Raw genomic sequence first — 14,809 nt, forward strand, 5'->3', positions numbered from 1 at the left:
CGCCGCCTCCCTCTCCTCCGGTTGCCGTTGCTGCTGTTCCCACTACAACTCCTTCTCCACCTCCTCTCCCGCCTCCGAGTGCCCTCCCTGTTGTCCAGGGGGATTTAGAAGGAGAGGAGAGCACAAGAACTACTCTTAGCGAAGAGGTGAAAGATGCTGAAAAGAAGGAAGAGCCGGAAGCCGATGGGCAGCTGGAGGAGAGCGCGGAGGCTCCGAGTGTCAACTCGAGCAAGAGTCCTGTCCCAGGTAAGCCTTGGCACCGTGGGCTGGTGTGGAGGATGAAGGAAAGGGGCCTCTGGGGTTCTTCTTCCAGCAGGTGTTTCTATTGGAAAAATTCCTGCTGTGCTGCGTAACTGCTGTGGTTGCAAAGTGCTGATCTTGGTTTGCAGGGATAAAACACCCTCGAAGTTGTTCCTAAAGGAGGCCCCTGGCTTGGATGTGTGTCCTGGGGTGGGATGGGTTTGTGTGAGCCAGAAGGGTTTGGCTTTCACGGTGACACAGGGCTGTTGGAGGGGGAATTCAGAGGACACTGCTTTGCATGGAATGGTTTGGGTTGGAAGGGACCTTAAAGCTCAACTTGTTCCACCACCTTCCACTATCCCGGGTTGCTCCAAGCCCTTTCCAACCTGACCTTGGACACTTCCAGGGATGGGGCAGCCACAAACACTGTTCTCCCCCAGTGAGTTGCTGGTTCAAGGACCTGTGGCTCTGGATTTATGAGCCTGATAAAAACACTTGGGCCCTGAAGCCCTTGGGATGAACATCCTGGGCCAGGGATTTCCCAAAACCCCTGGAGCGGGGCTTTTTCCAGCTATAAAAATGTGGCACAGTGTTACCACACGTGGGGAAGTGCAGTGGACCATCAAAGCTCTCCCAGACAAAGGACAGCCAGTGTCACACACACTGTTCCAGACCAGTGTCCCACCCCAGGGTCATGCCAGTGTCACACACCTCCACCTGCCCAGCCTTGGTTAGTGAGGCTTTTGCTTTTCCTCTGCAAAAGGAACATCTAAGCAAACTCCACAGTTTACAAGTTTACAATTTTAAACTTAAATTTTATGATTTACAGTTTGAAATTCACTAAAAATTGCAATTTCTGTAGCTGCCTTTTAAAGCCCAGCCTGTTTCTCCAGGTCATTACCTTTGGTTTGAGCCCTGTGACATCCCTGGTGTGGCATTTCATGGATTGACACAGACCATGCTTGTCTTCTTGGCTGTGTTTTCTATGGAAAACTGCTTTTTTTCAGGAATTCCTGGAGGTGAAACTATGGAAAAGAAGTTAAATCAATCAGTTCCTTATATTTGCTGCTGGAGGGTGTAATGGTGGCTGTTCTGCACCCCAGAGGTGTTAAAGCATTTCATGTGTCATATATTCTACACCGTGTTCTGGGGTTACTTAAATTCCTTGGAATTTGGTAAAGTTTGGACAAAAAGGGACAAAAAGTCAGTTGTGATTTGGGTCTTGTTGTTGGTTATGTGTTGGTTGGTTTTTTTTCAAGTAGCATTTAAAACAGGGATTGTTCTGGTTGTTTGGTTGGGGCTTTTTTAAGTAACATTTAAAACAGGGGTTTTTTTAGTTTATTCTTTTGTAGATGGGGAGTGGCCTCAGCACATCTCAGGCCAGGCTCTGCTCTGGATTAAATGAAATGTAAAGCTGAGGTTGGCCCTGTTCCATGTTTGTGTGAGGCTGCTGTAGGTCAATATGCTGATCTTAAATAAAATCCAATATCTAGAGGAGATCAGAAAGATCCCTTCACTACACCAGCCACGGGGGTTTTTTCCTGTTAATTTTCTTCTATTTTTATTTTACTCGGGTCATTTCACTGCTCTGGCACTTGTTGTTCTTTCAATCTGAGCTACTTCATAACCCAAATTAATTTCCTTACAAAGGAGAGAAAAGGGACTCCATAAATAAGGTTTTGCTCAGGCAGGTTCCAGCTTGTGCTGTTATTGCTGTCTTTGTAATGGCCTGGAGTTTAAATTAAAAAAAAATTAACTTACAGTGTTTGGGGCTTTTAATTATGCACAAGATTAATTTTAATGCTCTAATGTCATTAGGTTCCACAGCACACATTAGCCAAGCCATTGGCTTTGGCAACAGGGAGAGAAATAGTTCTCAAGTCATGTAAAAGATGACTTGAAACTCAGATTTCTATTAAAAGCTCAGGGCTTCAAGGAAAGCAAAAAGCTCTCCAAGTGGCGTTTTGTGCTTTACCCCTGATTTAATGATCTCGAACTGTTGCATTTCTCTGCCAGCCCTCTTTTGAGCAATAATTTTCCAGTTCTTTCTTGGAGAGAGGAAGAGGGATTGAAATAACATCATCTGAAGCTGCTTGTTAATGCAGGAACAAGGAACTGTCTGCCATATACATTGGAAAATCCAGCTGCTGAACTTCGGGAGCAGGGAGAAAGAGTTACCGTGGTGTGTTTTCCTTGGACTGAAGGCCAAGAGTCTTTTTTGTGATCTCTGGAGTTGGGAGAGAAACTGGGATAAGGGAAACCTCTCAAGCACGTGCTGCAGCCCTGAGCTCTGTGACTTGGAGCAATATTGCTTTGGGGTTTTCAGCAGAATTGTGTTTTATTTCAGAGCAGCCACAAATCATCATCCCACTGCTTTGCCTTTGAAGGGAGCTGAGCTGGGCTGACTGGGGCAGGATTGTGACCTCGGAATAATCTCAGTGCTGCAGCAGTTCCCCCCGCCTGTCCTCTCCATAGTTATAGCCTGCCTGCCTAATTTTGGGAATGAGACCTTCATCCCCCTCCCCCCAGACCTGGCAGGGCAGTCCTGCTAAGACTCATAGGTATTTTGGGATGCAGGCAACAGCTTTTCAGGGATGAATGGAATGATTTGCCTGTTCCTCAAGTGCTTTCCAGAACACACCTTCTGTCCAGTGGTCAGGGAAACAAGACTGTGATTTTTTGCTCCATCAAACTCTGGAGAGAAAGAGAGAGAGAGAGAAAATACTCTTAAACATCTTCATCCTCCAGCAGTTTTCTCACAGCTCAACAGAACAACTTTGTCAGTGTTTGCAGGGAGAGGCCGGAGCTGAGCCTCGGGGATCTGGGGAACCTCTGCTCTTTCTTTTCCACTGGCATCAGGTCTCCACCAGATTTCCAAGGTCAGAGGATTCCACAGGAGCACTTCTGTTGTATTTTACACTGTATTTTACCCACTCTGAACACCTTCAGTTGTCTTGGCCTGCACAGTGAAGTTTTAGTGGTTCAGTCTCAATGTCTGCCAGTCACCGGATCATCATTCCCTGCTCATTGGCATCACTGGTCTTGCTTCCCTGTGGGAATGGGGAAGATTTGATGGGTTTTGGAGCACTAAACCATGGAGAACTGCAGGCCCTTGTACCAGGTGGGTGGTTGCTTGCTGCTGACCACGTTCCTGGGCTGAGCATTCCCCCAAGTGTGGGGTTAGACGGGACATGTTCACCGTGTCCGAGGGCACAGGTCATGTTCCTGTCTCCTCAGGAATGATTTTCTGGAGTGGGCAGAGCTGTTACCTGCAAAGAGCACGAGCATGTGGCTTTTAAAGTAATTAATCCCTACTCATGTTCACTGCAAGCAGAAAAATACAGATATTATTATTATCAAGAGAGGAACTGGGTGCTCTGCCTGCGATCCGTACCCAAAACAACATCGGCTAAAAGTCATCAAGGACTTGATTTTGTTATTAAATTCTGGCTTTTCTGCAGCTGCAGTGAGGGACCAGCACTTTTCAAACAGGAAAAATGTTGTTAGTGGAGTGGAATTTCTGCAGACAAGGTGCTACCAGAGCCTTGAGGCCTTTGATGTCACTGTTGTGTCCCGGCTATTACGAGGAGCAAAAGGGGAAATAAGAGATGGGTGTCTGTCCCAGGCAGAACTCCTTGGAACACAGGAAGCCAAAAGAGCTTGTTACCCTTGGAATTCAAAGGGCTGTTTCTTGCAGAGCTCGTTTATGAGACATATTTCAATATAAAGGAGCCCAGCTGCCAGCGAGTCCCGGTGTGCCTGAGCTGTGGGGGCTGTAACGGGCAACTTGGGGCAGTAATTGGAAATATCTTGGAGAAACATCTCCAGCACCCAAACCCAGAGAGGCAGAAACATAAATCAGGTGTAGCCTTTTTCTTGATTTGCTGCTGTAGCCACTGGAATATGTTTTCTTTCCCATGAGCTGGAAGGCAGTGGTGGGTCCTTGCTTTGGTTTTTCATGGCATGTTGGATAAAAAAGTAAAAATACAAGAGCTGGTATTAATTTAGGCTTCACAGTTGGCACCACATCAGAGAGGAGAGGCCTCCTGTCCCACTGGATGGGCTGTGGACTCGCTGGTGGGGAGCTCCTGTGGGAAGATGTTCCACGGAGGAACGTGATGCAGCTGGAGAAATGGGCTGAGGTAGCTCTGGGCCTGCTGAGCAGATTCCTCCAGTGGTGCTGTTAGCACTGGGAGTGGTGTCTGGGATGGGCTGGAAATAAGGGTTTGTTCCTCATTCCAGTCCTAAAGTGTATCCATGTTGTCACTCCTTATCTCCCTTGTGTTTGTAAGCAGAGATAACAAAGAGCTCAGAGTGTTGCTTGGGTTTGCTGGTGTCCCTTCTCCAAGGGAATGGAATGATCTAATGGGCCAAAAACAAGCTCTGAAGTGTAAATGCTTCAGAAATGGAGCTGCATTTGGGCAGGAATTAAACTATGTGTGCATGTGAAGGTGCTCAACTTTGGAGACAGGAAAACTGAGAGGAAGTGTCTGGAGATCTCCCTTGCCAAGAGCCAAGCTGGACACAGAACTTTGCATCTCCCTATGGCTTTTGGAGTGAAACTCAGAGCTGAAACTCCACTCAGATGGACATTGCTGTTGTCCTGATGGATTTTGGGGTTGGGAGGGTTGGCACCTAAACTCACCTTGATTTCTAAGCGGATCAGCATAAATTCTCCTTTAAATCCATTCCTGCAGCAGAAAGGAGAACTCAACAGCAGAAAAGAAACCTGCTGTCTGCTATTTTAAGAGGGGAAAAGTTGAGCAACATCTCCAGAGATCTCTGGAGATCCACCCTGGGCAGCTCCACCACACAGGCCAGTGTTGCTGCGGAACCACCGGGTGATGGGAGCCCTGGGATTTAAGGCAAGACTTATTGGCAGGGTCTCAGCCTCTGCAAAGGTTTCTTTTGCCAAAAAAAGGTGGAAAAAGTGTATTCTTGAACAGCAATAATGTTAGACATCTTGCCAGCTGAGGAAGGAAACACCCCAGCCCCAAATCCATGACCCCGGAGTTTAGTTCTGTGCGGTTAAAAATGAAACATTATTTTACACTGTGGATGATTTCCATGGTTGGAGCTTGAGAGGAGTGAAATTCTGTCAGATGAAAAGCTGTGGGGGTTAATCAGTTAAATTGCTTGGCAGTGGCAGTGTTGAGGTTGTTGCTGTGCAGACGTGACCCCTCCTTGGAGAAATCCCCTGGAAGTGTGGAAGTGGCACCACCAAACAAGAAGCCGTCGATGTCCAGCCTGAAAACAGTGGGTTGGCTTTTGAAAAACACTCCTTTTTCACTGAATTATAGCAGATTTTTGTGACAGAGGGAACTGTGGAGCCTTACTTAGATCCATGCTTTGGTAAATCCCAGGAATCACCACCTGGTTGTTCCCCAGCCTGGTTTCAGCCCGGGATGGTGGGAATAGCTCAGCTGTCCTTGCTGAGGTGCCGGAGCTGCCGTGAGCAGCAAAAGGCTGATCCTGGTTGTGTAAGGCAAAGCCCTGTTGCAATCCATGCAATCCATGCCTGCTTGGCCCTTCTCCCCTCCTTTGAGCCCCAGGAAATTCAGGATTCATGCTGGGGCTCTGCCCTGCTTGTAAAGCCTCTCCATGGGGAGCTGCAATGGATGGGACGTGCAGGACTCAGAGCTTGGGAGACCCAGATTCTTCCAGCTCCTCATGAACCATCAGCTCTCTGAACAACCAGATGATCTTTGAAGATTTAAATAAGACTTTTTTTTTTAAATTAACCTTCACTTTTGGGGTGTTCAGCATGAAGGTAAAAATCCTTTATCGATGGCAATGTTGCACTTTGGGTTGGGGTGGCTGTGCTGGCTGTGGTGATTCCCATGGGAATTCACAGGGAGTCTGCAGATCCACAGTCACCCACCAAACAGGGAAACACCCTGGAGAAGCCACCAAGGCTCATATGTATCTTTTAGGATAGTGGGAACACAACAAATCCTGTTTCCTCCTTGCCCTTTGGAAGTTGACTGTTACTCATTTTTCTCACTTATCCGTAGTGAAGAGCCTTTCAAAATTGTATTGTATTGTGATAAAGGAAGTGCACGCTGGGTTTTTCCAGAGTATCTGCTGGAAACCAAAGGCTGGAGCTGGAAATCTGTTTGCAGTAAACTTCAGTCACGAAATCAATCCCATTTACACCCTGTTAACTGGGCGTGTGTGTGCCTGGGATCCGAATCTGGGCTGGGAGCACTTGCTGCAAATTAGGAGCAGATTGGATTAATGGGTTTGCCTCCTTAATATATTGTGTGGTTTCTTTTCCCTTTGGGGGAAAAAATGATTGGAGTAAATCACTGCTGATTTTGGGAATATTCTGTGGTGTTTTCTTTGACTCAGTCAGGCAGAGAGATAATTAATGGTGGAGTTGTGAAGCTGCTTAAAGATTGAAATATAAATCCAGCTCAGAGCAAGGATGCAGGATTGGAGGAGTTGTCCTTTTGGATGAGATACTGGAAATTCAGGCCTGTTTATGGTTGATATTATAATGATGTTATAATTCTTATAATAATTCTTGAGAAAAATATGTTGAGAACAACCTCCCCTCCCTGCCAGTACCTGTTCTTTCAAAAAACTTGACTTTCTGAAGGCTCTCTTTTGCCCTGCTTCATCTTTATGCTGTTGGCAATGACCTCCTTGCTACTCCAAGTGCCAGTCTGAGCTTGAATGAGCAACTTGGAAAACAATTCTTGTGTTTTAATGCCATTCTGATGATTGTTGTTACTGCACTGAAACCAAAAGTGGTTAAGCCAGGCTGAATCCTGCGGCTGCTTCGTTTTCCTGCACCTCAGACCAGCCCACGAGAGGGAAGAACATCCCACAGGGCCAGTGTAGCTCTGTGTAATTTAGTGTTGTGACAGATACACAATTCCATTGCAGCCCAAACAGCTGTAACTGCACCAAAGACCTGGAAGAAACCAAAAGACCGGACCCAAGCCACTGAGGAGGTGACGGAGGCGGAGACAGAGGTAAGAGGGGCCCGTGATCCTGCTTTCCCCAGATTTAATGGGGATGTTGCTCTCTTGGAACTGTGTTCTAGAGATGTTGCTTCCTCGTTGTCTCACAGGATCCAGGGCAGAGTTTTGGGGAGGAACTGGGATATTCCTCAGCATCCTTTAGATAACAGGGTTTAGTCTGTTCCCTGTTAAAGCTCTTCAGTTTTCTTTGGTTTTGCCTAATTTAGTGACTCAGAGAATTACAGAATCCCAGAGTGGTTTGGGTTGGAAGGGACCTTAAAGACATGGGCAGGGACACCTTCCACTAGGAGGTTCCAGTAGGCTTCCAGCAGCCTCCCAGTGTTGGGGAACACTGCTGTCCTTCAGTGAAGGGTGGGTTTGAATCCCTCAGCACTGCCCCGTTTGGGTCCCAGGCCACCGTCCTGACACGGGGCAGGTTCTGCTGCACAGGGATGTCATGGCCAAAGGTTGGCTTTCCTGATGACCAGCTGATGGAGAAGCTGAGAAAGGAAAATGTTGAAGTTCTTGGGCAAAACCACCTCAAGAGTAATTTAGATGAGTAAAGAGAATCCCCCTCGGTGCCGTTGCAGTGGGGATGTCTCAGGAAGGAGCTCTTTCCTTAATATCCTGGGTCAAACTGGGGTTAGAATCAATCAGAGAGGGAGGAAGAGAGTAAAAATGTGCAAGTTCAGACTGCCCAGTCCATGGGTAAAAACTGATGTTGGCCTGATATGATGCGGAGGAGAGCAAAGGGCATCCCTGGGGCTGCACCAGCAGGTTCATCTCCTGTGCTTTCCTCATCCTTCATTGCAGGAGTCGTGTCTCCTGCCCCACCCAGGAATTCCACCAGTGCAGATTTTTCAGAGAATTCCCTTTAAAAATCTGCAAAAAGCATGGTAGGATGTGGTGCCCTCAGGTGGGGAGGGGGAAGGATCGGGAGCCTCCTCAGTGAAGCTTTTCCTTTGTTCAGTGCTTGGATGTGCTGGGATTTCTCCCAGGGGAAGCGCGTTCCGACGCCTCCTCCGTCTGAGTGCACAATCAGGCTGTGTCCTTGGAGAGCTCTAAAATTAACAGCCAGGGATACTATTGCTGTTTTTCCTGAAACTAAGATGCTGGAATTGTGGCTGTACCTTCCTCAGTGGGATCTGCTCCAGTTAACAACAGGCATATAAAGGAAGGATCCCCCGAAAGAGCCCCTTTACCATCCCTTTACCATGGATGGTAGGAGAGGAGGAAAGCAGGGTTGTCTTTCCAGGCTGTGATTTCTCAGGGCTTAACAGTTCCTCCCATCCAATCCCTTGGGAATTTCATGGGCAACGCTGAGTCTTTCCAGTTGCAGTGTTAGTTTTCGGGGGGTTATCCATGGGAATGAGCTGATAAATCACCTGGTGGCTCTTGTGGTGTTCCCCATCCCTGTGTGAGATGCATCTGTGTTCCTGCTGCACCCAGAAATGCCGTGTGGATTGGCCAAGAGCCGTTTCGCGTGCGTTGGGTTTGTCAGGGTGTTTCCAACAAACCTCTGCCTCTGTCTGTGCTCCAGCCTAAAGAAGAGGAGGAACCTTCAGGAGACAAAGTACTTGAATCTGACCAGGAGAAAATGAGCCATGGGCCTCAACTGGAGAGGGAGCCCTCGGAGCTGAAGGCAGCGAAGGCCGTGGAGGAGAACGGGGAGCAGGAGGCGGAGCCCGTGCGGAACGGGGCCGAGAGCGTCTCCGAGGGCGAGGGCACCGAGCCACACTCCGGCTGTGCAGAGACCCCCAGCGAGGGGCCCGTGTACCAGTACAAACCAGGTAAGTCCTGCTTCCCTCCTGGCCTTTCTGCCTCCCTGCTTTGAGGGCTGGTGGCACCCCGTGTGTCGTCCCCACAGATGGGTGGAAGGGGGTTCAGTGTTCACCATGTCCAGCTCTGCCAGGATGCACTAACCAACAGGCCCTGAGGGACCTTCTGGGGCAGCACAAGGGGAAAATTGATTTTTCTCTTGCTGTTCGTGAAGAGGAGAAGAGAAAATCCCCAGTTCCTTGAATTTATTGTGGGTGTTGGCTGCAGCACCGTGGAAATGGCGGTGAGTTGGTTCCTGTGACCGACGACTGAGAACCACCCAAGGAATTCCATATAAATCCCATAAATAATTCCATTATTTCAGATGTACCTCTGAAATCAGACATGTGAAAGTGCTCGCTGGGTCCTAAATATGAATATGTGTGTTCATAGAGATTTCATTTCCTGGCTGAACAGTTGCAAGGATCTTCAGATTTCCAGAAGAGTAAGGAAAAGAAACAGTTTATGGTTTTCAATCCAGGTTCTGTCCAGCTCTATCCCACCTATTAGGATATAGTGTATCTAAGGGGTGTTTTGTTATTTATGAAGATAATTTATAGACCTGAACCTCAGTTAATTCACCTCATTAAAAGAGACCTCGACAGTCAGTTGCTGCCAATTTTTAAGCCGTTTCTTATTCAGATGAAGCTCCTTCCAAATAAATTACTTATTTTTTAGGAGCCCAGAAATTAAAGAGTATAATAACAATAAGGAAGGACCTGGAGAGCCTGGTGGACCAGGCACTGGACAAGGAGCAGCACCATTAAGGGATTACACCAAGGTGGTTATTTCTGCACCACTTTGTTCTGACAAAGACCTTGATTGCTTTGGTTTTATTAATTCAGGACGATCATATCGTTGGGAGGAAACACAGAGGCCTCCTGGTAGTTCAGCACACACTGAGGGTACCTGAGCAGTTCATTAGCCAAGCACTTCCTGGAGTTAATCCATAATTCATCAGCTGTCTCTCCCCAACACATGATGCAGTCAGAACAATCCCAGTTGGATCTGGATGTCCTTTCACTCAGCTGGAGGGGTTGGAAAAGCAACACACGTTGGACTTGTGTAATAATCTTCGATTTCAGCCCTGCTCTTTCTAAAAAGGGGAATTTTTGCCCTTTGAAGGAATTGTGCATTTGATCCTGGTGTCTCCTGGGTTGGAGATCCTTCCTGTGACACTGCCCAGCTGGTCTTCACGTTGAAACAGCTCATTGAGAACTTTACAGGAGAAGGAAACTACACATAAACTGTTTGTTGTTGCTGTCAGAGCTTTTTCATGATAAATGGGCAGTGTGGCACAGTGGACAGGCCAGGAATTCCAGCTGGGATGCAGCTACCCAGGCAAACCACTCCTGCCCCCCTTTATCCCAAAGCTCTGCAGAATTAAAACTACACAAAGAGCCAAAATTCGTAATTACTTCTCTGTACTTTCATTCCCAGTTGTTAAAACCCATCATTGGAATAAGTCCCTGTTTGTGGCCTCTGCGAGGATGTGCATGGTGAGATCCCAGAGACCCAAAGCCAGTGGACAGGGAGTGAAATAAGGAAATAATAAGTATCTGAAGGGCTGGGTAAATGCTGAGCCCTCTGGCATCAACGAGATCCAAAGGCAGCACCTCCTACGGATGTTTTCCTTCAGATAAAACATGTTTTCTTCCCTAATTTCAAACAAACTGTGTGACCAGTGCTGAAAACCCCGTCTCCAGGCCACCAGGTGCTGATCTGCCATGTAGGTTTTAGGATTTAGGATTCTTCACACCCAGAAAATGGGTGGAAGGTTGGAATTCTGGGATTATGGCCTGTGGTTGTGTTTTCTTGTTTGCCCCGTTATCTCCAGCCTGGGTTGTTCACAGCTCCGTGTTTTCACGTTTTCAAAGGATATTTTTGTTCCATGCAGTGCTCTCCTTGACTGTGTGTATATCACTCCCTTTTACACTGCTTTAACTTCTACATTTTCACCCAAAATCTGGGAATTGTCCCTGTTTCGTCATATCCCGCAGGAGAGTGAGAACTGGAATTAATGGGTTAGGACTGGAATTAGTGCCCAGATCATGTGTGGTTGCTCTGGACCTGGCTCTCTGCTCCCCACTGTTTATGTCCCTTTAATGCCATGTAAATTCCCCTCCTCACACTGGAAATAAATGACAATTTCCCAGGCAGCTGAACGACCTCTTCCCTTCGGATTTACCGGAGCCACGCCTGGGTTTGTCTCCTGGGAATCTCAGGGCCTTTCTCTCCCTATAGAGCAGTGGAAGCCCCTGGACCCGGAGGGGAAGAAGCAGTACGACCGGGAATTCCTGCTGGATATCCAGTTCATGCCGGCCTGTATCCAGAAGCCGGAGGGGCTCCCTCCCATCAGCGACGTGGTGCTCGACAAGGTGAGAGGAGAGCCCATAAAACAGGTACGTGCAGGGCTTGGTAGCAATAAAGATCCCTAATGCATGGATCCCTTGTGCTTGGACCCTTTCCATGCAGGCTTTGGGTGGGAAAGGCAAATCGTTGGTCACACCACACGGTTCTTCAGACAGAGGTGTTGGTGCCTAATGAGTGTGCACAGCTGATCAAAAACCAAAGTGCTTTTAATGGGCTTTGTCTGAGTTAAGTTATGCCAGGCTGTTATTAAAATTTAAAATGATGCAGCCACGAAGAGCTATGGATCCAAATAAGGCCAGTGGCTCATATCAGATCAGTTCGATGGTTAAAAAACAGAGAGAAGCTTTGGGGTGAACTCTTTTTTTGATCTGAAGCAGTTGTGTCACTGTTTATGAGCTGATCTAATAAAAGATCTTTAAGACCTCAATTCCCAGGCAGTTTTGTGACTTCCATGCAACCTTGTTCCAGAGCTGATTGTCTCTGCTGTAGGTCTGGGCTTGGGATTTCAGCGCTGACACCAAGGCCTTCTGCTTTCATTAGAACTGGGGAGTTCATTGGTTTTGATGTACCACTAAATTTGCTCTTGAGATTCCAGAATACAGGTGATCCTCCTGTGCAGAAACATTTCCACTCTGAGTTTCATACCCAGGAAAATTGTAAAACACAGCTTTGTCCCCAGAATTGTTTCATCCACCTCCTAGTTCCCTGTGATTGCTTCTCACTGCCCTGTCTGTGTTTGAGTCCTTGGCTCGGTTGCCCATTTGCCTTTTTAGCCCAAAAGCCACTGGTTTGAGGAAAGGTGGCAGCTTTGTCATCCTGAACCAAGGCAGGCCCATGTTTTCTTGCCTCTTATCTTCCATAATTCCTGTTCAACCTTGAAACGTTTCTGAACTCCACCTCTTCCCTCAGTAGTCCCTCTGCATATAGAAGATGTATTTGAAATTCAATGCTCGTTTTTAGTGTTAAGTGTGGATGCATAAACCTTCCACAGTTCGTTATAAGCTTTAATTTGGATATTAAATACACCTGTTATGGTTTGTCAGAGGTGGGCTGTAGGTGACAGGACCTTTGGTAGCTCAGCACCCTGAGCAGCCCTGTCTGTGTGCTCTGTCCACGGTGCAGGTCAACCAGCCGAAATTGCCGCTGCGAACGCTGGACCCCCGGATCCTGCCACGAGGCCCAGACTTCACCCCAGCCTTTGCTGACTTTGGGAGGCAAGCCCCCGGGGGAAGAAACGTGTCTGGAAGTGTGAGTTTACCCCAACTTGCTCCTTTAAAAACTGGTGTTAACACCGATGAAGTCCATCCTCAGGCTTTCGGGCCTCTCCCGCTGCGCCGGTGGCTCTGGTTTTGGCAGGATGAATGCAGGGGTGAGGTTTGCTTGGCTGACTAAGTTTAGGCACATTAGAGACCGTTGTGGATGTTTGTCACTGGTACGTATTGGCTTGGTCTCCTTCCCTTTTCCCCGTGTGAGGGGTGGAGGTGTTTCCACCCCAGGACCCGTCGGTTGCGGTCGTGCCGTCGTCGTACAACAACCCGGCATCTGCGTGTCCTTGGGGGAGGCTGTGCCACAAAACACACCAACAGAGCGAACAGATTTTACTAACACAAAAAATGCACACGGTGCCTGTGTGTTCTTGCTTTCTTTGTGCTTCCGTGTGTTGCTGCAGTCACTTCATTCCTTGTTTTCTTGCCTTTTCTTTCGTTTTTTCTTCTTTTCCCTGTGTCTGGCTGTGCCCACATCCTGAAATCCCTCTCTGAACTCGTCACTCTTGCCTTTGCCATCTCTTTTCTTGGGGCACAGGTGCCCCCAGCATGTGCCACCCCGGAGGACAGACACCGACTCCGTTGGGGGCAATCATTGGTTTTCATCTCTTAAGATACATCCAGTGTATCCATCCAGATGTGTCTAATGACACAGCCATCCTTGGTCTTTCAAACCTGCTGGTTTCAGAAGAGTTCTCTGAATCACCCTGACTTCCGAGTGTGCAGGTTTCCAGGAGTCAAACCTGGTGATTTTAACTCAGTGTAACATCTTTGGCTCAGGAGCAGTGTCGTGGCCGGCGCCTCGTTCCGGGGTGTCTTGGAGTAGCTTCGGTGCTGTGGTTTCTCTTGAGCACCATCTGGTCTACAAAACCCCCTGAGGTCGACAGTGCTTCCCACATTTAGGACTTGCAGGTTGTCCTGAGGTGCCTTCTCTGCCGTCCCGTGCTGAGTGTCCCGAGCCGCTCGGTGTCGTGGTAACGTCGCTGTCGCTCTTTCTCTCTCCGCAGGCCTGCAAAGTGCAGAGCAACCCTGGATTGCCCTCCCTGGCTCGGTGCGGGCCCCCAGCATGCCCTCTCTTGGTCTCGCCTCACCCACCATTGAGGAACCTGCCGATAGGGGTAAGCCAAATCCCCCCCTCCCCCCCAGCCTTTGCACCTTTTTGTAGAGTTGCCCTTTTCCCCCCAACGCCCACTGTTGATAAAGAACGACTGGCAGAAAACTTTACAAAAAGGTGCAACCTTGTTTAAAAAAAAACCGAAACCAGACTTGCATTGTACCCCTCTAGGCAGTCTTCAGTGGTGGGTGGGACATCACCAGCTGAGGGCATGCTGGGACGTTGGCCTGAGCGGGATCCGCGAGGGTCTGCACTTTGCAGACCTGTGGAAAGGGGGAGAAAAGGTAAGTCCCGCTTACCCCGTTCATTTGGAGCATTCAGCACATAACATACATCTCACATTTGCGCCTTTGCAGAGCAGAGCCTCTCCTTGCCTTGTTCTGGAGGAGGGCTGGAAGGTGACCTTGTTCAGCCAGCCTGTCCTATGACGCCGGCGGTTGTAGGATCAGAGGGTTCGCAGCCCCCAGCAATCCCAGACGTTTCCCTGGCATGGCAAACCCCGCGTGTGCTGCCTGTCCCTGGCCATCCCACCTCTGCAAGGCCATGCCCATGATCCATCCAATCCACTGCCTCTTCCTTGCCCCGAAATAACGTGGAGCAGCTCGGCGCTAACCAGCTTCCGGCACGTTGAGAATCTTTTGTGTTGCTTCCTTGGCTTTTGTCTTTATTTCCTTCTTTTCGCTTCAACGTGTTGTGTGAGTGTTTTTGGCACTAACAAATGTCGCATCAGGTGGCACAGGGGGTGTAATTGCACAGAAGCAGAATCCAGCTGGAAGGGCTTTTTGGTGTAGGCAAGACGTTGGGTGAGGAGGTGCAAACAGATAAATTGGAGAGGAGAGGACAGGTCAGTCCTCGTGCCTGTGGCAGGATGAGTCTGCTTTGTCCTTCCTGAGAGGTGATGGAAACTCGAGTCACCTCAATTCTTGTGCTTCTTGGAAGGCAGAACCTCTCCCAGCATTGAAGCTCAATTTTATCTTCTCCCTCAAAGCTTCTTGTGGAGGGAGAAGTGATTCTTTAATTCCTTGGATGTT

The 14,809-nt window shown here is 48.4% G+C and overlaps 1 protein-coding gene across 1 annotated transcript in view; it reads left to right on the plus strand.

Annotated features, from left to right (window-relative positions):
- EIF4G3 (eukaryotic translation initiation factor 4 gamma 3) overlaps positions 1-14,809 on the plus strand; it is a 108,179-nt gene that overhangs the window by 63,500 nt on the left and 29,870 nt on the right. Inside the window, exons 14-19 of the mRNA XM_029965222.1 lie at positions 9-246; positions 7,132-7,220; positions 8,749-8,998; positions 11,271-11,428; positions 12,522-12,647; positions 13,672-13,782. Of these exons, the coding sequence (XP_029821082.1) occupies positions 9-246; positions 7,132-7,220; positions 8,749-8,998; positions 11,271-11,428; positions 12,522-12,647; positions 13,672-13,782 (972 nt within the window). The remainder of the gene's footprint in view (positions 1-8; positions 247-7,131; positions 7,221-8,748; positions 8,999-11,270; positions 11,429-12,521; positions 12,648-13,671; positions 13,783-14,809) is intronic.

Source organism: Manacus vitellinus, unplaced genomic scaffold (assembly GCF_001715985.3).
Source record: "Manacus vitellinus isolate BGI_N305 unplaced genomic scaffold, ASM171598v3 scaffold_92_pilon, whole genome shotgun sequence".
NCBI lineage: Eukaryota > Metazoa > Chordata > Aves > Passeriformes > Pipridae > Manacus > Manacus vitellinus.